Consider the following 27,231-nt stretch of genomic DNA (forward strand, 5'->3'; position numbering starts at 1 on the left):
CTTTTTGTATGTAATTTTTTTTTTTTTTTTTAAAAAAAATCATTAGATCCAAACTTATACATTATTAATAAATCATTTGATCTATACGTAAGTAATATTTTACATTAAAAAATAGATAAATAGTAGAAGGGATTATATTGTATATGTAGAATGGTCCTAAATCAACTTGAGATGGATCAATGGCATCCTAAATCAACTTGAGATCGATCAATGGTTAGGGATACCATCAGTCCGCTCCAAACCCTCCTCCCTTCAGGAAGCTTAGGTGTTCAATACAAATTAAAATTGAGATTTGCTTGATTAGGTACTCGACAAATTTTTAAATATTGTAGGAGTTTAGTTATCTAAGGGTACATTTTAATTGTGTTTATTTAAAACAAAAAAAAAAAACAAAAAAACAAAAAAACTCCACACACACATGGCATCAGAAATTTATTTATTATTAAAACTAGACATTTTTTGCATAATGTGAGGGATTGGAACTCAATATTAAAAGTGTAATTACATTGAAATTATTCAACAAATTAAAATGAAATACATATATTAATATACAAAGTTAAAAAAATATTATAAGTGTAAAAATCTTATATATTTTGATAAAAAGATACGTTTTAATAAATATCATAAATTAATTATTGCTATAGTATTTATGCTTAAGCGGATTCCTTGTTTAGAAGGCTTTAACCCTTTGTCATAGTATAGTTATGGAGATTTCAGATTTGTAGGAAATAATAGAAATCATTTTTTTGTAGACAAAATTGAAAGATTACGACTGTGATAAGAAAACGTTTTTAATTCAATTATGTAGAACGTAGTCTCTAAAATCCAGTATCGTAATTTCAAATCTAAATATGGGGGAAATATACACTTCATCCTAATCCCCGATAGAGAATTGAAAATATTTTCCATCTCCATCACAATGGGAAATTAGACAGAGAGGAAGACTCTAGGTCAAAAGTTAAAAACATAAGTCTTAATTTAAAAAATTAAAGAGTAAAAAATATATAATATAAACATTAGAGATATAACCTGAATTCCAGATAGATTGGGATTATGATCATCAAATGAAAATGCTATAGATTGTCAAAACCTAGCTTCGCAATTTGGCATCTCTATTCTCTCATCTCTGTAACTTCAGACAATCGGACGCGACTCCCAATCTCCCATCGCAAGCCGTAGCAGACGAAGACACGCAGTCACAGACGCCGTCGCCGACTCGCCGTGCGCCCGTGCCGTCCTCTCTCTGCCTCTGAAGCTCTGCGACGCTGCCTCTCTGTCTTCTTTGGTCGTCGCCGTCCGACCATCCCAGGCTCGCAGTCAGCCCGTCGCCAGGTAATTCCTCCAGTCTCACTTTCTCAGGCAGTGTATAAGTTTAAATTTTAAAATATAGGAGAATTTTCGTTGAGCAGTAGGGTGCAAGATATGTTGTACTTCATCTTCTTTGGAAATAAATAGTAGTTTGAGCCTGGTTATCTCTTCGTGCAGTAGATTATTTTTGTTCTTCCAGGAATTCCAACTTTGAGTATTTTTGTGGGAACTGGAATATCTAGTATGTTTGGATTCTCTATTTATCTTCTGGTTATTATATATGTAGTTTCATTTGGTTTCTTTTGGACTGTCTATCAAAGTGTGTTATGCTTTTGGATTCTTGATTTATCTATGACTTAATTCTGTATGCTGGTTGCTGGTCCATAAATAAGCATCTAAATTCTTTATGCTTGATTTATGCTGGTTTCTTTGGCTATGCTTGAAATTTTTTGAATGAATATTATAATAATTAAAGAATTAAAAAATCATAATATATTCTTTTTCTTTTCTTTTGCATCATTCAAAAAACGGGGCTGGGATTCCGTCCCGCCGTCCCCTAAAAATCCTGGCGGGGATGGGGAATTCCCCGTCCCCGCGGGGATTTTTAGGGGACGGGGAATGGGGACTTATTTCGGGGATGGGGAGGGGATCCCACTCCCTGCCCCGCCCCGTTGCAATCTCTACTTATGACGGAGTATTTATTAAGGTACATAAAATAGGCTACTTTTGTTAGTGTTGACAAACCCGCGAACCAAAGTGCAGTAAGCAGTCTTAGTTTGAGCCGGTGATTTTGATCCGCCGAAGAGGGAGAGGAAGAGGAGGAGACAGAAGAGAAAGAGAGAATCTAAGGATGTTTTTTCACATAGTGTTGGAACGGAAAATGCAACTCCACCCTCGCCACTTTGGCCGAGACCTCCGCGACAAGCTCGTATCCAAGCTCATGAAAGACGTCGAGGGAACTTGCAGGTTCTTTTCTTTCCTTATTATAAGCCCTAATTCCGCAATTCCCAATTCGAAACTCACTCTGAAATTCAATTTATCTGTTGTATTTAGTCAAAATTTAAGAACGGTGGCCTAAAGTTTTGATCTTTTACAGTGGACGACATGGTTTCATAGTAGCAATCACTGGCATCGAGAGCGTCGGAAAAGGTCTCATTCGCGACGGTACAGGGTTCGTCACTTTCCCAGTGAAGTATCAGTGTGTTGTGTTTCGGCCTTTCAAAGGGGAGATTCTAGAAGCTGTTGTTACTATGGTGAACAAGGTCAATTTTTTGTTTTGAATTAAGTCAATTAACAGCGAAATACATAATTTATGGGTTGTTTATGGAATGTTTGATGTATATGGGATTGCTGCAGATGGGCTTCTTCGCCGAAGCAGGGCCTGTACAAATTTTTGTCTCTAATCATGTGAGTTCCCTTCTCTTTACAATTTTTGAATCATAATGAGCACTTTATAGAAGCTTGCAAGGTATTATTCACTGGATATATTCAATTGGTTAAAGATTATTCATTTTTATACAACTAAAATGAACTAAATTTTGAGCATAGTCAATAAAACTAGGGATGTGTTTGATTCGAAGCTGGAGTTGGAATGATTACGGATATTGATAGGTTTTAAAAATACAAAAACAAAAAATTAAGGCAATTGATCTTAAGTGTGGCCATGAAGTGAGTAGGCAATGCAGTGAGGAAGTAGATGAACTGATGAGAGATGAGATGAGTGAGAGGAGGGCTGAATAGCCTGAATTAATGGACTAATACTTGATTTAAATTAGGAAATATGTTTTGTAATCAAATCCTATACTTGAGTTTTAAAAAGTTATATGTGTATGACTTTTATTCTCATTCCTTGTGTCTAATCCCATGAACCAAACACACCCTAGATTTTGCCTGAATTTCTGTCTCTCTAATGCCTATTATCAAGGACTTTGAAACACCTTACTCATGGAGAATGCTTCACAAGTTCATCACCATATACTCGGGTTAAGCTAAACCTGAAGTACTCCAAATCATTTTGATTGGGAAGAGTAATTTCATAGCTAGTATTTGGTAGACCAGATGCATAACCTCTAATATTGATTCAATCTTTGTCAGGATAACTGACTTTACGAATTTGTACCATTAGATTTAGTCATTTAGGAGGATTACGTTGCTATTAAAGATGAATCTGTAGGTGAATTTCTTAGACATGTAATTTGCTCAAGGAAATATAGGATGTCATTGATGGCTCAAGTGGCCAAGAGGTGGCTTCCTGACCTCAAGATTAGGAATTTATTCCCCCTCCCCTCAAATGTACTTAAAAATAATGGATATTACTATTTTTTTTAGGAACTCAATGGAATTATTTATTTTATTTTATTGTCTCCCTTAACATTTCAAGCTTTAGAATCCTCTTTTATTGGCATTCTTGCTTATGTATGTGAAACATACCATCGCATTCAGTGAATCTTGTAGCAAGGCATCTGCTTAACATTATTCACAGTATTGTAACAATCGTAGTGGAGTTGATCTTCTCCACTATAGTTTCTGTGCTTTATATGGGGAGAGGTTTAGATATGTAAAAGTCCGAACATAATTGCATATGCTATGCTGCTTTTCTTGGCTCATAAACGGGCGCTGAGTTATTGGCTTGTTGTGCAGTTAATACCAGATGACATGGAGTTTCAGTCTGGAGATGCGCCAAACTACACAACATCTGATGGATCGGTACGTGTTATGGGTCATTTCTTGACAATAATCTTTGTGTATTTTTCATAACTTTGGTTGTGTTTTAAGTATTTGGTCTGTCCTTTGTTTTCAGGTTAAAATTCAGAAAGATAGTGAAGTACGACTAAAGATCATTGGAACTCGTGTTGATGCTACAGAAATTGTATGTTCTCAAGCCCACTCTTGATTTTAACATAATAGAACTCGCTAGCTGAAATCTTCACCTGTTGTTCCTTCATTATTGTTATCAAAGTCCAAATGTTTTTTCATCTAGTTCTGGATGCACTGGATTCTTTACTCCACTAATCCTCACTTCCAACCCATATTTGTTTTTGTCTCATATAAACTCGTTTTGTTTAGTTCTTTTCGTTTAAAGTTTGATTTGGACTTAACACAATAAAATGGTTTGGTATAACAATGTGCACTAATTTGGTTACTCAATTGCTTTTCACACTTCACTCTACCCTCCCCGCAATAACTATCTGCCTTTGAAATTGACTTGTACAATGGGCATTTCTATTTGCAGTTCTGCATTGGTACAATTAAAGATGATTTCTTGGGTGTCATCAATGATCCCGGAGCAGCTGTCTGATAAACAAAGTTTCAAATTCTTTGCCATAGTTGGTGATGCTGTATTGATTTTCTTGTACGAGGATATATGGATTGGTTCTGAGCCATTTCTGATGATTAATCAACAATTCGAAGTGCTTTTCTTGCGTATTCTTGATAAATCAGCGTGTAGATTTAGATCTAGATGTAGAAGGCTCATTAGTTTGGTAAGTTTGGGCAATAAGAAGCCCCTTTGACATCTCTTCATCTGCAAATAATTCTCGACGTGAAAACACAGAGCTAGGGGATCGATCTTTGAATAGGAAAAAGAGTGGATATGCGGGGTCCCAAATGAATTGGCTTATTCAAAAAGAAAAAGTCTTGTTCTTTGGAAGATCTATCTCGTGTCTTGTACTACATGGTTCTATTGGAGTTATGTTGTTGTTTTAGAAGTTTGCTTTATTTTTTTTGTTGAGTACTACTGATTCTGTTACATGTAGTATCTGTTCATAACTAATTTCTCAACCTATTTAAGCACAAAGAGTCAATACAATTAATGATAACATATTTCTAAACTACATTTATTATTGGTTTTGGAATTTAAATCTATGGGTGAAATTTGTAGTTTGAGATTATTCTAGACAAATCTTTAAATTGTTAACTTAAAATGTGAGAATAATGTCACTTAAATGTACGCACTTATTAAATTCATAAATTGTACTTTTGTGTAATAGTATGATTGTACAATTTTATATATAATTTTTTTGTAGGCTTTATAAATTCTACCAGAATAAATTTTACCTAATATATACTTCTACAATTTTAATTAATTCTGATTCATGAATTAATAGTTTAACAAATTCAACAACAAAAAAAAAAAAAAAAAAAAAAAAAAAAAAAAAAACATATTGGGTTAAATTTGTGGAAATTTGGTTCCATATCACCAAGTCGTTGTAGTATAGTGGTTAGTATTCTCGCCTGTCACGCGGGTGACCCGGGTTCGATCCCCGGCAACGGCGTTTTTTCCCATCCCGTGTCGAATCCTTTTTGCCGATATTTAAGGAAGTATTTCGACCGTTTTCCGTAGGACGAGAGGAGGTTACTGACTTACTGCTTTACTCCTTCACAAAAATCCTGCAAGTGATTTCCATGGTAGCGCTGATCCCTTGTTGCAGAGTAACTTTTTGATGTAAATGTGGACAGTTCACGCACCCTCACGTCTCCAGCCTCTCCTCTTCACCAATCCAACTCGCTCGTCTTCTCACTCACACCGCACCACCGCCGCCGTCACTAGCCCCGCCGTCGGCGCTAACAGCCACAACTCCTTGATACAATCTCTATGCAAGAAAGGCCAGCTGAAACAAGCCCTTCATCTGCTATCGAAGGAGCCCAATCCGACGCAACGAACCTACGAGCTCCTCATCCTATCCTGCGCCGACAAAAAATCTCTACCGGACGCCCTAAATGTTCACCGCGAGCTTATCGACGATAGTTTTGGCGAAGATCCCTTTTTGGCGACTAAACTCATAAATATGTACTCAGAATTGGACTGCATCGATGACGCACGCCAGGTGTTTGATAAAATTTGCAACAGAACGATATATGTCTGGAATGCTCTCTTCCAGGCGTTATCTTTGGCTGGTCATGGCGATGAGGTCTTGGGCTTATATAGACGGATGATTGAGGTTGGCATTGCTTCTGATAGGTTTACGTATACATATGTGTTGAAGGCTTGTGTTGTTTCTGAGTCACCGGTGTCTCTGCTTCAGAATGGGAAAGAAATTCATGCTCATATTCTAAGACATGGGTATGACAATGTTGTTCATATTATGACTACCTTAGTTGATATGTATGCGAGGTTTGGCTGTGTGGACTATGCTAGCCGTGTGTTCCGTGAAATGCCTGATAAAAATGTGGTTTCTTGGAGTGCTATGATTGCGTGTTATGCCAGGAATGGCAGACCTTATGATGCATTGGAGCTTTTTCGAGAGATGATGATGCTTGAGACTAGTGGTCTGTTGCCTAATTCAGTAACGATAGTGAGCGTGCTACAAGCCTGTGGAGCGATAGCTGCACTGGAGCAAGGGAAGTTAATACATGGATATATACTTAGAAAAGGGCTCGATACAATTGTTCCTGTTACTAGTGCTCTTGTGACCATGTATGCAAGGTGTGGAAATCTTGATATGGGGCAATGCATTTTTGATCAGATGAGTAAGAGGGATGTGGTTGCTTGGAATTCCATGATTTCGAGCTATGGGATTCATGGGCGTGGAGCCAAGGCTATTGAATTGTTTGAGGAGATGGTTCGACGAGGAGTGTCCCCGACTCCGATATCATTTGTTAGCGTTTTGGGAGCTTGTAGTCACGCGGGACTTGTTGAGGAGGGGAAGGTTTTGTTTGAATCTATGGTGAAGGAACACGGGATTTACCCTAGCGTGGAGCACTATGCTTGTATGGTTGATCTTCTCGGCAGAGCCAACCGGCTGGATGAAGCAGCTAGGATCATAGAAGACATGCGAATTGAACCGGGGCCTGAAGTTTGGGGCTCTCTTCTTGGATCATGTAGGATTCATTGCAATGTGGAGCTTGCGGAGAGGGCAAGTCGAAGGCTTTTCGAGCTCGAGCCCAGGAATGCAGGGAACTATGTCCTTCTCGCTGATATTTATGCCGAAGCCGGGATGTGGGAGGAAGTAAAGAGAGTAAAGAAGCTTTTGGACTGTAGAGAGCTAGAAAAAGTTTCAGGTTGCAGCTGGATTGAAGTGAGGAGAAGAATTTTCTCTCTCACTTCAGTGGAGGAGTTTAACCCCCAAATAGAGCAGATTCATGCATTGCTGCTACAGTTATCAGCAGAAATGAAGGATTATGGTTATGTCCCGGATGTGAAAATCGTGCTGTATGATCTCGACAGGGAGGAGAAAGAACGCATTTTGTTAGGTCATAGCGAGAAATTGGCAGTTGGGTTTGGATTGATCAATAGTAGCAAAGGTGAAACCATCAGGATTGCCAAGAACCTCAGGTTGTGTGAAGACTGTCACTCTTTCACAAAGTTTATCTCCAAATATACTAACCGTGAAATTTTAGTTAGAGATATCAACCGCTTTCATCATTTCAGGGACGGGGTTTGTTCCTGCGGGGATTATTGGTAAATGGTAACCCTTTCAAATTTTAGATGTACAGTTGTTACACAGTTAAAACTTATCGAATTAAGATTAGACATCATTTGATGGTTTTACAAGCATTCTTACATGAAGAATAAAAATCTCTAAAAAAATAAAGAATAAAAATCTCGCGTAAACAGCCTTGGCCTCGTTCTCAGGCTCTCAGCACGACCTCTGAGCCATCTTGCTTCATCTTCAGAAGATTATTCTCAATATTCCTAAGCACAGGTTTGTAGCTGTAAAGGGGAAAAAATGAATATTATAAGAAACTCAGATGCATGGGGAGGGGGGCTTAGGCAATTTGACAGCAAAGGAAAAAATAGGAGATAGGACTAGAGGGGCATACATGCGTGCTAGACCATTGTATGCCTGTATTGCTTGCTGGAGTTTTACCGATAGTTGTAGAGCTTCTGCAGACAATTTTTCGGCTCTGCTCTGTTCTTTCACAAGCTGACCCTGAAGAAATAATAGCTAGCTATTTAGAAGGCCAGTCATTCCAATATATAAAACAACATTTTTAAGAACACATGTTTCACTTTTATCTGTAAACCAAAACAGAGACTCCATGACACAAAAACTGGGCCAAATGTTGATCTGTATCATAAATGGGGTGCTTTCAATTGCCATTTCTATATGTTACTAATGCATGTACATTGCTGTAAGTGTAAACCTAAAAGGAGATGATTATTAAATAGAATACCAAAATACCAGTTTGACTGAACCCCAAAGGTGGAATAAGATGTATGTGAAAGTATGTTAATATGTGGAGACTACAACAGTAATGAATAGGATAGAAAAGGAACCAAAACTCAATGACGAACCTTGAGGGAGACAATTTCTGCTGTATACTCTGAGGCTTGAGCACCATTTCCCCCCTCTTTATTGGATCCAAAAAAACCTCTCTGACTTGGCTTGTCATTGGCACTTCCTATTCCTGATTGTTCAGTTCTCAACTTGTCTAACAAGCCACGAAGCTCCTCGTTTTGTTTCAAACAATCTTTCACCTGCATGAGAATGATATTATACAAAGAGTGGAATGTGTATTCACCCTCAGATTACTCCTACATTATTCTTATTTAATTATAGAATGATAATTTCACCAAGACCACCTGAAGTTTCGGTCAGTAACAATTGGGATTCTCTGTTTGAAAAATTAAATTAAAAATGCCAAGGGCATTCATTTGCACTGCTTTCATAGTACAAAATTTTGAAATTTATACCCATATAATTTTTCTCCAATTCAATTTTAATCCCATCATACCATTTTTGGTAACACTGAGAAAGGGTTTTGTTTGGATTTTTTTACTGTAACTGTGAACACTCTTTCAATGCCATTGCACTCAAACACTTCATTTCTTGAAATATTTTTTTCCCTTTTCCATGAAAGATTTGGATTGTCAAAATAATTAATCCATTATTATTTAGTTATCTTGATGCTACATGTGTGTGTTGTGTTGAATCTTCCTGCCAGCATACTTCTATTTTTGAAGGCTAACACAAATAATATCTCATCAAACTAAAGTTCATGGAAACTGTTCAATATGCAACTGTTCATAATCAATTGAAATTAGGCCAGTATCTCATCAAACTAAAGTTCAATTTTAAAGAACGGTTTTTCCATAAAGGCAAAAATAACAATACAGATTTTCTATTATGTTTAATTGTTTTTTTTTTATTTTGTGGTTGAGAAGGCATCCAGGGGGTCTGAAACAAGGACGGGGTGTAACAGTAGAAAGCATAGGAAATCCATGTCAAATGTCACCATCCTAACTTTACATTGACAATTTGCAATGTTAAGGTGAGCATCAAGTCTCAAACTCTCTCCAGGAACAAATAAACTAAAGACTTCATAATTACCTTATTCTCCCAGTGCACTACCATTCCCATTGCTTCTTCATTTGCAGATGAGAGATTGGAATTTTCATCAAACAGTATCTCTATTTCTGAGGACTGGGAATCAATCTATAAAACAAGACCAGAAGGAAGTTAGTTCCTTATCTATGCTCTATGGGTTAAACATATAAAAAGATAATAGGACAAGGCATGTTACCTCCGCCAGCAGTTTCTGCCGGCTATTTTCCAATTTTTCAATAGCTACAGCCATATCATGCAATTGCTTCTCAAGTTTCTCTTTGTCTTTCTAAAAACATAACAAACATTTAACACAAAACACCCAAAACATAAATAATTAATTATCTCACTTGCAATAGCATGCACAATGAGACTTATCTAAGTTGTAATAAAAATAGTCATGGCTTTTGAAGGAGCCAGAAAGAGATAGAAATCAAAGTAAAATGTACAATTGCTATCGGAAAAAATTCTGATGATAAACAACGGAAGTAGAGCACATAATGCAGTGTCTAGGTAAAAAGGGATGCACGCAATCCATTATCAAACATGTAAAGCTAGTTATGAGAAGAAAAAAAATGCCAGATTTCCTCACCCTACAGTCTTTTCAACAGATTCGTATAAATGTTGAAAATAACTAGACCAATATTTTATAGCTACAATGTATAAAGCGAGAACCCTGGAGGAATCAGCATAAAATTAATGGCTTTTGGAATCAAATACAGTCATTTTTTTAACATCAATTATTAATCATCAGCACAAGGCATTTAACAATCATTTCTAAGCTTACAAACAATTAAAATGTCAGGGCAAATATTACCAACCAAAGATGTCATTATTTACCAATGAGAATGTGTTATCCGAAGCCTGTTGAGTGACATCCTCTGCAGTAATCAGATATGTCGTTAGTAACCTATAGCTAGGTACAAGGAAACTAAGTAGTGCTCTCAGAAGCAAAGATAAGCTGCATGAAGAATCCATCTTTTGATTCAAGTTATACTACATCTGGCTCTAAAAACAATTCCCATTTCCCAACAAGTGAGAACAAAAAATGCTAACAATACACACACACGTCACATAGAAAAGTGAAAGGAACCTGAAATAGCTACAACTCATTCACTGTTCAAATTATGACTTCTAAAAGCTGAAATTTAGTTCAAAAAAGTTCTTTACAGTATATCACAGTGAATTCCAATACCTGAAACCTTGTTTGAAAGAGCAGCAAGCTTCTCTTCTAAGTCCTGCTTTTCCGAACTAAGGGTAGTTGTCCGTGCTAGTTCCTCTACTAGCCGTTGTTGCTCTTGTTGTCTCAACAGAGACTCTTGCTGTTATTTTTTCCAACTGAGCGCAACTATTTTTCTTTTAGACAAATGTAAATAACACCAATGCTAAATCTGACCTCAAACAGAGATCTTAAATTGGCTAGCTCCTTTTCCATAGCTTGCATGTGATCAGGTGAAAACCCCATTAAGGTGGTGTCACTAGGTGGACCATTCATTGCTTGTCGCTGTAATGAGTTTAATTCTGCACGGAGTGCTGCTGCATCCTCCTCGGCCTAATACAAAAAATTAATTAGCATGCATAAAATTTGCTGCCCCTCTACTCTCATTTCACTGCTTTGCTAAGGGCACTGCTAGCATACCCGATATTGATCTTCTTCTGCCTCCTTCAACTGTTTCTTCAGTGTACGAAGCTGGGCTGACAGGTCCTCCTATAACAAATTAGAAACAGAACTCATACGTGTATAGAAACTACTGCATGATTAGGATTTGAAGGAAATGGTCAGATGATATGTACCCTTGCAACCACGGCTGCATCTTTTTCCATTGCTACATCCCTGAGTGCTTTTCGTAATGATGGTACAGTACTTTGCTCCTGCAAATTATAGAAGTCTCATGGCTGTCAAATAGATTCATCAACTGAAAATGTATAACAGGAACGTGTTGCACTTACCAGATCATTGAGACGCTTCTGGAATGTGTCATTCTCAGCTTCTACTGCCCGAAGCTGATAAATAAGGTAATGATAAAGTTGATCATAGAAAATAGATTAAACATGAAGAAGATTAAACTGCAATTAGCCCTCCCAAGATTAAAATAAAGTTCTATCATAGAAACAATGAATAACTTGACAAAGTACGAGAAATACTTAATACCTTTGAGAACAGAGTTTTATTTTCTTCTTCTAGATCAATGTTCTTCTTTTGTATGTGCTGTAATTGAGCAACTAAGCCTGTAATATCATTCTGCATTCAAATTTAAAAAGAAAAATAACAATAAAAGTTAATGAGTAGAACTACCATGAAAAATTATAACACAATGCTCACAACATACAAAGCTTAACTTCTTAACTGCAAGACACTACATCTCTGAACTTCAATGCAAAGATGATTTCTCAAACACAAAACAATTTAATCCATATATTAAGGATTGTAAACAAGTGCCAAAGTTAAAGAGAGACTTTTTCAGCAGACTAATCGATACTATTTATTAACTGCAGTAAAAAACATAAAGTCAATGGACATAATTTGAAAATGAGTCGAGTTCCATACCTCTGCAAGCCGATTTCCGCTCTCTGGTTTTCTTATCTCGGGAGCATCTGCACCAGAATGGTTTAAAAGAACAAAAGAAGCTAAGCTCATAAGAATGGACTATGAAGATAAAATTTCAAAAAATCACAAAACGAATACCGTTAGGGCTTGCAACAGCTATGGCGAGATCAGGTCCAGAGGACGTTTTGATCAATCTCTCTGCGGCTCTCTTCTGGCGAATTTCTTCTAGCTGATTTTTACATTTAAAAAATTACGACAAATTAGCAAAGAAAAAACATGTAAATTGACGGATAAGAAATCAGAATCCATGATTGCAAACAACGGAGATCCATACCGTTCTTCGACCTAGTGATGCATGACGAGAGTCCATCGCAGAGAGAAAATTTCTTCTAACGAATACGAATTCCTTAGAGAGAGAGGGAGATCGGCTGAATTTTTAACAGTCGTCGGTTAGCGAACATTGGCTCGCCGGGCGCGAAGATGATATCCAAGTTTGGGCTTCTTCACAAGTCATGTACTATATCGGATAATTGGTAGATAACAATAAGGCCCATAAACTGATCCATTTGATAGGCCCAGCTATTACTCATTGCAGCCCATTTTAGGGACTGGGACTCTGATGATGGCAAATTATTCTATAGACCTGGTCCCCAAATCCAAAGATACACAATTTATTTTTTAAAAATTTATAATTTGTGATGATCCTAATTCACAATTTAGGTAGAGTAGCACCTAACACATAGACAGCGCCTAGGTGGCCTAAGGGCGAAAACGCCACGATCTAGGGACGCCTAAACTAATTTTTGCAACAGTGTTATAAAGTATAATGTTGATTTTAGGGTTTTTGGGCCCAAGAAGGTCCAACGCAACCGTGGTTGGTGGATTCACCTTTCAAACAAAGCTATGAGGCTTTCAAGGGAAATGACTATAACTTCTTAGTATCTTCCTTCTATACTCTTTGAGCAATCTAATTTGGTTGCCTTTTACATTCTTCAAGGGCCATTTTTATAGGAGGTCACCCTTTGTTAATTTAAATGTACACATTGAGGTGTCATAATGTGGCTTTTTATACTTTAGAGGCTGTTGGGCTGCTGTTACAGGGCCTCCCAATAGCCTGTTTGACCGAGCTTTAAAGGGCTTTTTAAATGCCAACGTCTATCTTGCTGAGCCGACCTCTGCTCGTGCCGACCCTTCGCTCGCGCCGACCATTTGCTTACGCCGACCTCCTGGACTCGTCTACGTCTATCTCTGGACTTTTCTTCCTCTTCGTTGGGGCCGATCTTTTGCGGGCCCAATTTCCACCCCTTCCTATCTTCTTTCCTTTTCGGACCTTAAGCCCATTGGGTCTATATCCCATCATATAATTTAATTCAAACATAAATATAAGCACCAAATTTTCTTATTATTAGTATTATTTGCTCTAGTATTTCCAATCGTTATGCTGTGCATCCGGTTGCACCGTACTTGGTGCATCCGGATCCACACGACGTCGTTTAGGGAGTAACGGTGCCGTTAGTGGCACCGTTTCACTCCACCAATCAGATATTTTTTTTTTTTTAAATATAAAACAATGCTCCTTCGTTTCTTCTCCACTGCATTTCACTTCCCGCACTCCATTCCTTCTCCAACACGATACCCTCCGTAAACGCTTCAATCATCTCCATTTCCTTACCATTTCTTTAGCATTTTCTAGCTTTCAAACACACTCGTCGTCGCTATTGTCGCCGGCGTCCGATCATCGCGTATTCAACAGCGCTTTCTCTGTAAACCAGAGCTCATCATCATCCTATAACAGGTATAAATGCATTTTACGTTGATACATAATGCATTTATACAAAACAAGCATTCATTTTGAGTATATATTTATGAAATTTTAAACTAGGGTTTTATACTGTTTAATCTTGTATGAATGTATAGTTATTTGATTATTAACGTGTATGGTTATGATTATGGGTTTATGAGTATATTTATAAGTTTATGGAACTGTAGTTTTACAATTTTGGAAGTATAGTTGTACATTTATGGAATTGTAGACATACAGTTTTGGGTGTAGTACTCTGTTAACCTTACTCTGTGCACCAAACTGCATTCATGCCTTCTTAACATAATTTGCTTTGTGCGTATACTTATGGAATTGTAGTTTTACAATTTTGGAAATATAGTTGTGCGTTTATGGAATTGTAGTTATAGAGTTTTGGATGTAGTACTCTGTGAACCTTACTCTGTGCACCAAACTGCATCAATGCCTTTTTAGCATAATTTGCCTTGTAGGTATGCTTATGGAATTGTAATTGTACAATTTTGGAAGTATAATTGTGCGTTTATGGAATTATAGTTATACAGTTTTGGATGTATTACTCTGTGAACCTTACTCTGTGCACCAAATTGCATTCAAATCCTTTTTAGCATAACTTGCCTTGTGGTATACTTATGAGATTATGGAATTGTAGTTTTACAATTCTGGAAGTATAGTTGTGTGTTTATGGAATTGTAGTTATGAAGTTTTGGATATAGTACTCTGTTAACCTCACTTGATGTTTTTTATTTGCAGAAATGGATCAGTCAGGTGTGGCAGATGATTCTACACTTGGTCAATTTGTGAAGTCTGTAAAAAAGAGAACAACCAGAGCAGTATTGAGCTCACAAGCTGCTGAACTCACCCCTGCCCAGGAAGATCAAGCAGAGCCTTCGACAAGGCAACAACCAGCAGCTGTAAAAAGAAAGAGGGCACCACCACAAAAGCGAGAGAGAGTACGGGACCCTGATGTGAACTACTTCAGTACACGAATGGGTCTCAAGCAAATGTATGACCTTGTCCAGCGTCTAACACATGACCAAAAGGATGCTGTGATTGATATGGGTTTTGGAGGGCTGCTGCACCTACAATTTTCAAGCAATTACTCACAACTTGTTGAGTATCTCCTGCAAAGGTTTGATGTTTTCAAATCAGACTTCATATTGGATGGTGACCATCTACATGTCGGTGAAGAGGATGTTGAATACATCTTGGGACTCCCCCGGGGGAAGAGAGATGTTGAGGAAGGTACAAAGAGTGAGGAAAATTCTACAGCTGCATATAATAAGGTCCTGACTGAGTGGAGGAAAAGATGGAATGTCAGGTCAGGGTCACCCATAACAACAAAGATGCCTGATGAAATAATCAGGAGAGGTGACCATGGAGATGCCTTCAAGAGAGACTTTGTGGTGTTTGCTGTCTCATCTCTGCTCCGGGGAAATACTGGAAGATATGCCAACTATCGAGTTATCAAGTCATTGCTCAACATCCGGTCAATCTCAAGACTTAATTGGTGCAAGTACACGTACAATTCTTTAATTGATTCGTATGACATTTACAAAGACTCTCCTACCAGATCCTTTGGAGGTCCAATGGTATTCATCCTGGTAATATCCCATTATACATAAAATGTTCTAATTATGTAATTATATTCATGCAATTATGGAATCATAGATATGCAATTCTGTATGTGTGGTTATGCCCTTATGGATGTGTAGTTTTGTAATTGTGGAATTGTGGTTTTCCAATTATGGAATAATAGTTTTACAATTATGGAATTATAGTTAATCAATTATAGATGTGTAGTTTATGGATTATGGAATTATAGTCATCCAATTATGGAATTATAGTTATGCAATTATGGAATTATAGATATGCAATTCTGGATATCTAGTTTTATAATTATGGAATTATAGTTATGCAATTATGGAATTATAGATATGCAATTCTGAATATGTAGTTATTCAATTCCTTAACATACTCTTCTGTACTTCTTGAAGCTCTTCTACTTTGACCGAGTACAGTTCAGAGGCATGACCGTCAACCGCACATTCCCAGCAATAAAAGCTTGGACAAAAAGCCTTGTACGCAAGCGAGTATCGGCTGAGATAAAATCAGGGGGTTTTGGTAAGGGCAAAGTTATCCCTCGATTTCAGAGACCTACTGCCATTGCATCTACATCATCACCCCGACCTGCACCTCCTCCTGCTGCAATACCAAGGCCAGTGTCCAGCCCTGCTGCTACACCAACTATTCCAGCTCCATCTGTGCCTCTGACAAATGTTGACCGAGTAACAAATGTGCTTCAACGGCTTACAGTAGATGTCCTTGAGTTCGGTCAGGTCATGTCTGACATTGGCAAGCAAGGGGCCCCGGTTGAAATCATGAAGAGGGCTTTTTCAGGAATATCAACAATGCTGAGTGCTGCAAGCACAATTCAACCGACTCCTAGCCCAACTGCCTCGCAATTGGATGACATCTTCTTCGGAAGTGAGAGCTTCACATCAGCAGTTGATTCTCTGGTAGCAGCTTTTGAAAAAACAAGAAAGGAAATGGAAATAGAAGTCCCATCATTTGAGCTACTTGGACGCTCTACACCAACCCCACCACCATCTCAACAGCAGCCTTTGGACACCTTGGTGGATAACATTGTGAGGAGTGCAGGAGTATCAACCTCAACAGAGAAGGAAGCAACTCCATTACTAATCAGAGTGCCATTCGAAAAGTCCACCACTCCTACTACCCCTGCTGCCCAAACTGTTGCTGAGATTGATGAATTTGATAAGTAGGTTACTGCTTTCTTATGCAGATTTAGACTATAAATATGGTTTTCAATTCATCAATAATTATGAATATTAAGTTTGATTAATATGAATATATTCTTATTCAACTAGTGACGTTGATTTCTTTACAATTATGGATATGTATTTCTCAAATTATGGACATATAGTTTATAGATTATAGAAATGTAGTTATACAATTCTGGAATTATACTTGTGGGGTTATGAACTGCCTCTGTTTTTTTCTGGACAACAGGGCTATGGATGAAAGTGAATCTGATGTTGAGGATGTTACTGTGAGAAAGAGACCTGTGCGCAAATTCAGGAACATCCCGCTTCATTTGAGGTCACCATATTGGAATAAGAACAAAGGCTCCATCAATAATGCAACTCCCAAAGAAAAGGTTTTTTCAAACTACGCATTTTTGGAAGCCTCAAGTGAGCACCCGGGAGGGTATGTTTCCATCCACCAATTTTACTTAAATTTTATTCATTAATTTATGTTCTTATATTTATTTATTTACTGTATTGTAGAGAGACATTGTTCAAATATGGTGATTACTACTTCACAAGGGATGATTTTGCAACTATGTGCAACGGTGAGCTACTGAGCAGCTTCCTAGATGTCTGGTCCCTACGTTTTACATTGCTGAACATGCCCCGTGCGGTTGGGGAGACAAAGCGGGTCTACTTCTCCACCCTAGTACATGTAAGTGTTCACAAATTATGAATATATAGTTTTTAGATTATGGATATGTAGTTATTCAGTTCTGGATGTGTACCTGTGAACCCCTGGTTTTATAATTTTGTAATTCTGGAATTATAGTTATGCAATTATAGAACTATACTTATGCAATTATGGAATTGGTTATATGCAATTATGGAATTATTGATATGAAATTATGGAATTATAGTTATCCAATTATGGAACTATAGTTGTACAATTCTGGAAATGTATATATATATAACTCTGTATGTATAACTTTAACATTTTCAACAAATATTATTTGGATTATGACTACTCATTCCTGCATTTGTATGTGTAGCTTCAAATTGATCCCAATGATCAGTGGATGAAGGATCTCCCAACTCACATAAAAATGAAGAATTTCAATGAGAGATTGAGCTATGAAATAACCAGCTTCGGGAACCTAGACATCAGTGATGTAGATCTGGTAAGTTCTATTACCCATGTCCAATTTGACTTTATCATGTCCAAAAAAATACTAACATTGCTTTAACTTTGAATTGGAATTAGATATTTTTCGCAGTTCATCGCCATGGTCACTACTTCTTGGTCTGCTTCAATGTGAAAGAACATAAAGTACAGGTCATTGACAACAAGGAGTTACCAGCTGGTGTTTCGGAGAAGGACAAATATGGCAACTGCCCACACTTATTGGTAATTTTGATAAAAAAAAACTTGACATTCTTACCATTACCTATCTATTGACATAAAAGCATTATCAACACTAAACTAACTTTTCTGACCAGATTGAAGCATTCAGTGGTTACCTTAAGGCCGAGTGCCACTCCTTGTATGTGAAATTGCAAAAAGTTGATATAAAGTACCTTAAGTTGGACTGGGCAAACACTGAAAACGTCACTGATTGCGGGATCTATGTACTCCGTCATATGGAGACATTCCGAGGGACTCTACAAGACTGGCAGCCAGGATTCAAGAAAAATATGCGCTTGAATGTAAGACTACCATACATATTATAGTTTCAAAATACATTAAAAAATAAATAAAACTGCGAATGACTAATTACTTAATGTTCTTTGTTTATAGGCAAGCTTCATGTGTGAATTGCGAGCGAAATATGTTGCGAACCTCATAAAGTGGAGAATGAATGAAGTCAGGGGGGAGGTTCTGCAAGCGGCCAAAAGAGTTTCGAAGAAGAATTGAATGAATATTCTTCAACATGTTGACTGAATTCTAAACAATTAGAAAGTTTTTGTGAACTACATTGACAATGTGACTTGTATTTTGTGAATGTAGATGCATGATGTTAATAGCTAAATAACAATTTACATCTGATCTATGCACCTCTTTCTCTTTTCTCTTCTTTTCTTTTCTTTACTTTTTTTTTTTTTTGTTTTTGTTTTCATGTATCAAATCTATAATTGCATGACTACTATAAATCCAGAATTGCAAAACTATAGTTCCATAATTGCATAACTATAATTCCATAATTTCATAATTATAATTCCATAATTGTATATAAACAATTCCACAATTGCATAACTATAGTTCCATAATTGCGTAACAATAATACCATAATTGCAAAACTATACATCCATACTTGCATAACTATACACCACAATTTCATAACTACAAATTCCATCACAATGGGGACTACACATGCATAAATGCATAACTATATTTTCATAATTGAATGACTATAATTTCATAATTGCATACCTTTCATAATTGCATGACTACAATTCCATAATTGTATAACTATAATTCCATAATTTCATAACTACAGTTCCAAAATTGCAAAACTACATATCCAGAATTACAAAACTAAAACTGTATAATTGCATAAAATCAATGATAACAACTTGTATTTCTCAATCTACACCTACATTGTCATCTAAACCCTTACTAAACTGAACAAAATCTGAACTTGAAGAACTTGGATGTACAAGGTATCCATCCCCAGCAAGCTTGGATATGTTTTCCAACACCAAAGACTGAACAACACCCTTTGTACTCAATGCAGCTTTATTTGCAGCACTCCTTCTCCCCCTTGCAAGACTGTACTTCTTTTCAATAACACCACTCCTCCGTTTGTTACGCTCACCTTTCAATCTCCGACTTGAAGGATTTTGAACACCACCACTTGAAGATGAAACACCACACTCTTCAATATGCACATGCCCAACCTCGGCTTCAACCTTTTTCTTTACATCATCAACAGCCTCGTCACACAGTTTCCTCGCTACGCTGCTATCTTGACTAGACACAACTAATCTTTGAAATTTTCTACTAATATCGAACACCCAAATTGATGGAGGAACACCAACATTATAAACCATAGAATCAATGTTGACATTCCTACCATCAATAACCTTTTTAGTCCATCTTTTAAGTATATATTTGTCGGGAATACTAGAAACACAATGTACGTGAAGAATGCGTATACAATGACAACATAGAATTCCCAACTCAGACATCAACTTGCAACTACAAGAAATGTCCAAGTTGGCTGCGTTAAAACTAACCTCATGCCTTATAATATCTATATCTGGCCGCCACACGTGATACTTCTGTTGACGGCCATCATTCAACACCATCTCTTGATGACACGCACTGCCTTTCATGAATTGTTCCTCAAACAGAAAATATATCTCAATCGTGTATACCTCTCTAGCATGTGAAAGAAGTTTCACATGCTCCATCATCATAGCGGGTACCCCTTGAGCACACCGAAAGTCTTCACCGTTCTCTTTACTTCTCCATTCAGAAATTACGCTTACAAACGATGAATAGAAATCACAAAGACCCGCTGTCTTGGACAACCTTCTAGAAATCGAATGATTTGTAGTTTCACTCCTTTGTGATGATAGAATGCCCCCAGAAAAATAGTCCTTGTTAAATGCTGGACACCACTTCTCCCTACAGTCATATAGCTTTTCTAACCAAGTATTCTTGTGACATTTATAGTCAGTCACCAACCTGAAAATGGTAAGACAAAATCCCAAATGATTATGAAGCAGAATATTAACAAGCAACATCACCACATCTAACACATACTCAGAATTTCTATTGCTCTATATACATAATTGGAATACTATATGTCCATAATTGATAGACTATATATCCATAATCCATACTACTACATTTCCAGACACCACCAGTAAGTTCAACTGCTATATATCCATAATCGGTATACTATATATCCATAATCGGAATACTATATATCCATAATCCATATACTACATTTCCAGACACCACCACTGCTATATATCCATAATCGAAATACTATATATCCATAATTGATGCACTATACATCCATAATTACAAACGTAATGCAATAAAAACGATTAATTACTAACATACCTTGTCCAATAGAATTGAAATTCAGCTTCGGTCTCTGTGTATTTCAACACGTAGTTAAACATATCCAAGAAATCCTTATTGCTCCTTAACGTCTTGATATGCTTCTTTGAATTCTCACCGATATGCCATATGCAAAGACGATGAGTGATGTTGGAAACACTTTAGATATAGCAGCAGCCATAGCTGCACATTGATCTGTCATAATAGTCTGTGGAGACTTGCCACCCATTGATCTTGAAAACACTTTAAACAACCACACAAACGATTCTATCCTCTCGTTCATCAAAAACCCGCATCCAAACATTACATTCATGCAATGGTGATTCATCCCTACGAAAGGGGCACAAATCATATCGTATTTGTTTGTGCGATATGTCGTATCATGCACTAACAAGTCCCCAAACACCTCGTAATCTCGTCTCATTTGACCATCCCTCCAAAAAAACTGCACAACCTTGCATCCAAGTCAAGTTCAAAATCAAAGAAAAAATCAGTCTCGGTAGACTGCCTCCTCCTAAAAATTTCAATTAAAGAGTTAGAATCCGTTCCATCTAATCGCTTGACAGTATCCGCAGCCATTGAATTATAAGCATCTCTACTGGTGAAACCAACTAAAGGGGACCCCCCCGATTGGTGTTTTAGGAACCTAATACCATCTGCCAATGCAACACCACTGTCCTTCAAACCTTGTAAATATAAGAGCTGATTATCTCCGACACTCCTATGTGAACGAAGTAGATGACTCTTGTTGAACACACATAACTCGTGATTGTGCACTTTCTCGTGTTTCGTAACTGTCCACAACCCATCATCACCCACGTCAAATTGAACAAACGCTCCACACCCTGTCCTTGTGTCAATTTTGGAATAAGCCTTAACCCCACTGTTAGCCTTGTAACCAGCCTTAGAACAACAAAATTTCTTCATTTGAATTGTGTTCGAAGATCCCTTGTATCGTTGATGACCCTTCCTCACACTAAAACCAAGTCTATATGCATAACTGTTATACACCTCAAAAGCCTCATCAGCATTACTTACTACCAAACCAACCAAATCTTGATCAACTGCAAATATAACACAATAATAACCATTTTCATTAACACATAATTCCTAACCATAATTTGCTAATTAAAAGGTAAACCACTATGAATAAACCTGGAATTGATGAAGATCCATCAACATCTACATCTACTTGATCTGAACTCACTGAACCATCCACAATGCCTTCACTAACTACATTATATAGACATGGTGAACATTAATTCAAACAGTTCATCAAACAGAAAAAACAGAGTGTCTACAGATTCTGTATATATAGTTATATGATTATGGAAATATAGTTATACAATTCTGGATACACAGTCGCAACAAACTGCCAAAACAGAGTACCCCTAATTCTGAATATATAGACATGCAATTCTGGAAATATAGTTATGAAATTATGGAATTATTGTTTTCAAATTCTGAAATTGTTGTTACACAATTATGGAAATTACTTACGTGATTTTGCACAACTATTTGCAGATTCTAGATACAAACATCACTGCTAATCACATAATCATACAAAAAACCAAAATGAACGATTGCAAAAACAATAACAAGATCACCTTGAATCGAATGCCAATCATCAACTGCGAAATTCGTCTGCTCTGTTCCATCCTCCATCTATCAATCACTTTGTAATTCCCGATTTCGATTTGCGATTGCTATTTGCGAATGCGATTGAGATTGCGATCGCGATTCCGGTGATATCGAATGCCAATACCACAACGAACAACTGCCAACGATCGAGTTTGAAACTTGGAAACAAACTCAAAAGGAATTTGGAAGTAAACGCCGTTAACGGAATTTTTTTTTTTTTATTTATAAAACCCCGCGTCATTAGGTTAAAACGACGTCGTGTGGATCTGTATGCACCATGCATGGTGCATACAGATCCACAGCATAATATTGCGATTCTTTAGTCCGAGGTTTATCAACACCGTAATATTTCCGCAACCCAATAAACAGAATCAATCCTAGCTTTAATGCAATTATGCAAATATTCCCAATAAGACGAGAATGTCTCTGTCAAATTGTGTTACAATTTAACAAGAAGGAAATAAATTAAAGTAAACACGAGTAATATTAATTAATCAGATCGTGTCTACAGTCTACTGCATGAAAACAGGTTGAAACCACGTCGACCCCATGTGCCTACGTATATATGCGCGTCCCCGGATTATCCTCACTTTAATCAATTATTTGTGTCCACCTTTTTTATCACCGAAACATGTGATAATCATTCATGGACAGCCATTTCCTTTTGCTTTTGCTTTTTATTTGTTTTTTTTTTTTAATATATCAATACTACACTAATTTTAAGCCATCGATCTCTTGTACAATAACCATTAAAAAATGTAAATTACAAGTATCTTAAGTTCCTACCCTTACACTCTACACTCTGCGTCTCTGCATGACTGTATACCTGGCCCATTAAAATTAGAATTTTTACACTGAAAGAAGACTTTAAGCTGATAGGTCTTACTATTATTTGTATACCAATTTTCATCTCTTCTAATTAATTAAGGCCTCTCCCAATAATCCCATATTCTTACTAGAATTTGAAACCCACACTACCATTAGATTAATACCTTAACGTGATCCGCCTAACTACTCGTTTCGAAGGTTTTGGTCCATGCATTTATCAGCGCCACTGATCTCGCAGGTAGATTCCTCGTTAGGTGAAATTAAGAAGCAAAAACAAGACACTGGTACGATGAAAGTAACAGGATGTGACCCTGAAAAGAACGGAATATAACGGAGATATATACAGGAGAAAATTCCTTAATCATTTTCACTTAATCACCAAGCAAAGACTGCGGTCACTGTTAACACAACATTATTGAGGTCCTACCCTGGTATAAAACGAGCGACGAGTGAACCGGTGAGATATAGAGATGGGAATGGAGGGCAAGAAATTCTGTTTCTGCATCCCACGTGGGAAGAAAACCAAGGCCGCCAAAGACGATTCGGAGACTCCGATGTCCAGTAGCGGCGGCAAGAATGAGCAAACCGGTGGTCACGGTAATCATGTCAGCAACCATGACGGGGTTGCAACCCACGACGCCGGCATGGCCGCGGCGATGATGGCATCTAGCCACGTGTCTCAGATGGAGGGCATCGGCGCCGCTGAGGGTAGTTCGCACGGCGGCGCCGGACATGGAGGCGGTGAGGGTGGTGGAGGTGAATAGGCCGGAGATCTACGGTCCTGTTTGAGTATTTGGTTTTGGATTGTCTTGCCTTTGTTGATATTGTTTCCTGCTTCCACTTTCTGGGATATTTAATATTTTGAATATTTGCTTATTTAATAATTTAATATATGATATGATAATTTGTGTATGATTTTAGTAGTATTGATGCACTTCCTTCGATTCTTGATGTGATAAATGCGTATGATCAATTAATTTCATTGTTATTTTTTATTCATTACATAGGGATCCAATTCTTAAGGGATACAAATTTAGTAATTACTTACACAATTAAAATGTATATACTAAAATTAAGCACAAAAATAAATTGTACTAAAAATACCTTATACTATGAGTTTAATCATAAAGGTGCTGGATTTGATCAACGGTGCAACTATATCTAGGCCTTAGAGTTGGGGTTAAGATTGATCTTGACCAAGGGTGCAACTATGACTAGGCATGAGAGTTAAGAGTTGGGACTTGAGATCTATTAACAATACTAATCAACATAATATGGTTATTATATTGTAGTTGTATTATATTGACGACATAAAAACTTGAAGAATATCACAACTAATATATATAGCAACTATAATTTTGGTAGAGTATAACTATTATCAATGTAGGTTACTTAAATGGAGCAAACCATTTGACCCGTACCTTACCACTTAGTGTGCTGACGGTAGAGACGAGAGATTAGCCGATTAATCTTCTGGCTATCGGCCGGAGGGATACCTTTGGACAACCAAAAAAAAAAATGTAGGTTACTTAAAATATAATGTAAGTTGCTAATTATACACTAAAGAAGTTTGTTTCCTTCCCTGTGACTAAGCAAAGTAATATGTTATTTAGTATAATTGCATCATTTTAAGTTGTTCGATGGCTTAATTGCAACTTTTTTAGTTCAGTGGTCCAATTGTCTTTTCGTGTATAATTCAATGGCTTATTTGAATCCTATTATTAGGCCAATTGCATCTCTCCCACTTAATTATTACTCATTTAGAGCTCGTTTGGTTCGCTAGAAAATATTTGAAGATGAATGAAATTAAAGTTCCATGGAAAATAAAGTATCAGGAAAATAGATTCCATTGTTTGGTTGGTGTGAAAGAAATTATTGAGAATAAATATGAATTCCATTGTTTGGTTGGAAATTATGAATATAAAGACTAATATGCCCTTTACAATAATAATGATAATAAATTAATCATAAATATCAGCTATGTAATTAAAAACTTTTATGAGGATATAATTGTCCAACCATGTTATCTTTACTTCCCATGTCATATGGAAAACAAAACACCACCATTTTGCTAAGAATTTGTTTTCCTCAACTTTAAGGAATTGCTTTTACAATAGAAAATGTTTTTCATCCAACTAAACAACATAAAACAAAATTTTTCTCCACTGTTATGAAAAATTGTCAAATAAGCCCCTAAACTTTATTTGAAAAGTCAGTTAGGTCTCTAAACTTTTAAAAAGTGCAATTGCACCATTTGACATGTCAAATTGAGGAACTGCAACCCAAGAATCGGTAAATGACTTGTTATTACAGGTCATTTCAATTCAGACATCAGTCTGGCGAAAATTCGGCGACCAGTGGTCCAACCTTTTCACAACCTTAACTTTTATGATAAGATCAGATCGACATGGTTCCTAGTACCTAGAATGAGCTACCCTTGAACGAAAACGACTAACCGGAGGTGGTTTTGTACCATATCTTGAATGAAGCCAGCACACTAAACTCTAGCCCCTTTTTGCAGCCCAGAAGCAGAGGAGTCGCCCAGCAGAGCATCCTCCACCCAACGTAGTCGATAACCAAGAAGCATTATAGGGGTGTGCATGCGGTGGCCGTGGCTGTGGCGGAAATTCGCGACTAGGCGATGCAAGGTGCTAGGGTGTGGCTGGGCATGTTTGACACGACGGAAAAAGCAACATTGACTTATGACCGGGCGACTTTTCAAATGCGCGGCGCAAGGGCACTCCTCAACTTCTCAGCCCACTTGGTGAAAGCCCCGATGTCGTATGTGCTTAGAGTGCACTATCCATCCAACAGTTACAGCAACGAAGCTTCGAGTAGCGGTATGGTGAATTCAAATAAATAAAGAATTCTGGTCGCCGTCATCGAAAAAGGCGGCCTTTTGGTCGATGATGATGTTTTCCGGTAAGATTTATCCGGCCAACGGCAAAAAATATAGTTAATAGTGTAATTTTACCGGTAACTAATGACTTATTTGACCAAAATTAACATTTTTGAAGGTTTAATTACACTTTCTAAAAATTTAGGTGCCTAATTAACTTTTAGTGCAAGGTTTAGGAACCTATTTGACCCTTTTCCCAAAATAATTTCCATCCAACCAAACAGCCCCTTAATTCAACTTGTTTGCAATTAGAGTAGATCCCGCTTCAATTGTTTCAATCACAGTTTAACCCATGGCCGGTATTCTAAATAGTACTTTAGTGATTGCTACAACTATTCTATTTTAACTATTTTTCCCAAATGTATAGTAAACGAATTTGTAGTGCTTTTATTTATGCATTGCAAACTTCACATTGCAGTGTGCTTAATGTTTGTCTCTTAAGTTGTATATACACAAATTATTAAAGAGAACTGTTCTAACTATTTTTTTAAAAAAATGTCAATTAAATAAGGTATATTTTGTAACTACTTTAACTATACATTATCTGTGACAAAAAGATAAGGTATAATTAAAGTAGTTACAAAATATTTAACTGGAGGGGTAAAAAATGAACATAAACAAAGCAATTGAGGCAAAATAATTTTTTCAAGGAATAAGGTTGAAATTGACCACTGAACGTAACCTGAAAATGCAATTAGGCCACTGAACGAAAAAAAAGTGCAATTAGACCACTGAACACTCCAAAAACGTGCAATTAAGCCACTGAACTCTCCAAACGTATGCAATTTCACCGGATAGCAGGTTACCATCAATTTTAGCAGGTTACTTGCTTACGTGGCAGCTGAGTTGGCATTTTTAATAATTTTTAAATAATTTTTAATAATTAATTTTAATAATAAATTTTATAAAAAATTGAAAAAAATAAATAATAAATAAAATAAAGTCATTTTTATTTTTTAAAAATTTTTTTAAATAAAAATTTATTATTAAAATTTATTAAAAAATATTTAAAATTTATTAAAAATGACAACTCAGCTGCCACTTAAGCAGATAACCTGCTAAAATTGAGGGTAACCTGCTGTCAGGTGAAATTGCA

At 36.8% G+C, this 27,231-nt stretch overlaps 5 protein-coding genes and 1 non-coding gene across 7 annotated transcripts; 3 read left to right on the forward strand and 3 right to left on the reverse strand.

The window, feature by feature from the left end:
- The first annotated feature begins 1,166 nt into the window (after positions 1-1,166).
- Positions 1,167-4,680, forward strand: LOC109163948 (DNA-directed RNA polymerase II subunit RPB7). 2 transcript variants are annotated; one of them, XM_019312692.1, is made up of 7 exons: positions 1,167-1,332; positions 2,066-2,274; positions 2,405-2,570; positions 2,665-2,715; positions 3,949-4,014; positions 4,109-4,177; positions 4,541-4,680. In XM_019312692.1, the coding sequence occupies exons 2-7, from the start codon at positions 2,159-2,161 to the stop codon at positions 4,604-4,606; spliced, it is 534 nt and encodes a 177-aa protein (XP_019168237.1). In that variant the 5' UTR covers positions 1,167-1,332; positions 2,066-2,158; the 3' UTR covers positions 4,607-4,680. The 2 variants fall into 2 exon arrangements, with proteins under 2 accessions (XP_019168237.1, XP_019168230.1); XM_019312685.1 differs by having other exon boundaries at positions 2,071-2,274.
- An 830-nt stretch (positions 4,681-5,510) lies between these two features.
- On the forward strand, positions 5,511-5,582 carry TRNAD-GUC. Its single transcript has one exon. It is a non-coding gene; the product is annotated as a tRNA-Asp (tRNA).
- Positions 5,583-5,649: 67 nt separating this feature from the next.
- On the forward strand, positions 5,650-7,795 carry LOC109163852 (pentatricopeptide repeat-containing protein At3g46790, chloroplastic). The gene has a single exon (XM_019312568.1). It carries the CDS (start codon positions 5,757-5,759, stop codon positions 7,710-7,712), a length of 1,956 nt encoding a protein of 651 aa, XP_019168113.1. The 5' UTR covers positions 5,650-5,756; the 3' UTR covers positions 7,713-7,795.
- Positions 7,747-12,618, reverse strand: LOC109163923 (liprin-alpha-1). Its single transcript, XM_019312648.1, has 15 exons — positions 12,458-12,618; positions 12,262-12,352; positions 12,124-12,170; positions 11,728-11,817; positions 11,526-11,579; positions 11,370-11,447; positions 11,215-11,283; positions 10,972-11,127; positions 10,771-10,897; positions 10,416-10,456; positions 9,775-9,864; positions 9,582-9,686; positions 8,546-8,728; positions 8,071-8,180; positions 7,747-7,960 (listed from the first exon to the last, which is right to left on the reverse strand). The coding sequence occupies exons 1-15, from the start codon at positions 12,491-12,493 to the stop codon at positions 7,879-7,881; spliced, it is 1,359 nt and encodes a 452-aa protein (XP_019168193.1). The 5' UTR covers positions 12,494-12,618; the 3' UTR covers positions 7,747-7,878.
- Positions 12,619-19,275: 6,657 nt separating this feature from the next.
- On the reverse strand, positions 19,276-20,849 carry LOC109159030 (protein FAR1-RELATED SEQUENCE 9-like). Its single transcript, XM_019307021.1, has 2 exons — positions 20,768-20,849; positions 19,276-20,383 (listed from the first exon to the last, which is right to left on the reverse strand). The coding sequence occupies exons 1-2, from the start codon at positions 20,827-20,829 to the stop codon at positions 19,276-19,278; spliced, it is 1,170 nt and encodes a 389-aa protein (XP_019162566.1). The 5' UTR covers positions 20,830-20,849.
- A 338-nt stretch (positions 20,850-21,187) lies between these two features.
- LOC109159039 (protein FAR1-RELATED SEQUENCE 12-like) lies at positions 21,188-22,432 on the reverse strand. The gene is made up of 3 exons (XM_019307033.1): positions 22,303-22,432; positions 21,923-22,000; positions 21,188-21,831 (listed from the first exon to the last, which is right to left on the reverse strand). The coding sequence occupies exons 1-3, from the start codon at positions 22,430-22,432 to the stop codon at positions 21,188-21,190; spliced, it is 852 nt and encodes a 283-aa protein (XP_019162578.1).
- Between the last annotated feature and the right edge of the window lie 4,799 nt (positions 22,433-27,231).

The sequence above is a fragment of the Ipomoea nil genome, unplaced genomic scaffold (genome assembly GCF_001879475.1).
Source record: "Ipomoea nil cultivar Tokyo-kokei standard unplaced genomic scaffold, Asagao_1.1 scaffold0302, whole genome shotgun sequence".
NCBI classification, from domain to species: Eukaryota; Viridiplantae; Streptophyta; class Magnoliopsida; order Solanales; family Convolvulaceae; genus Ipomoea; species Ipomoea nil.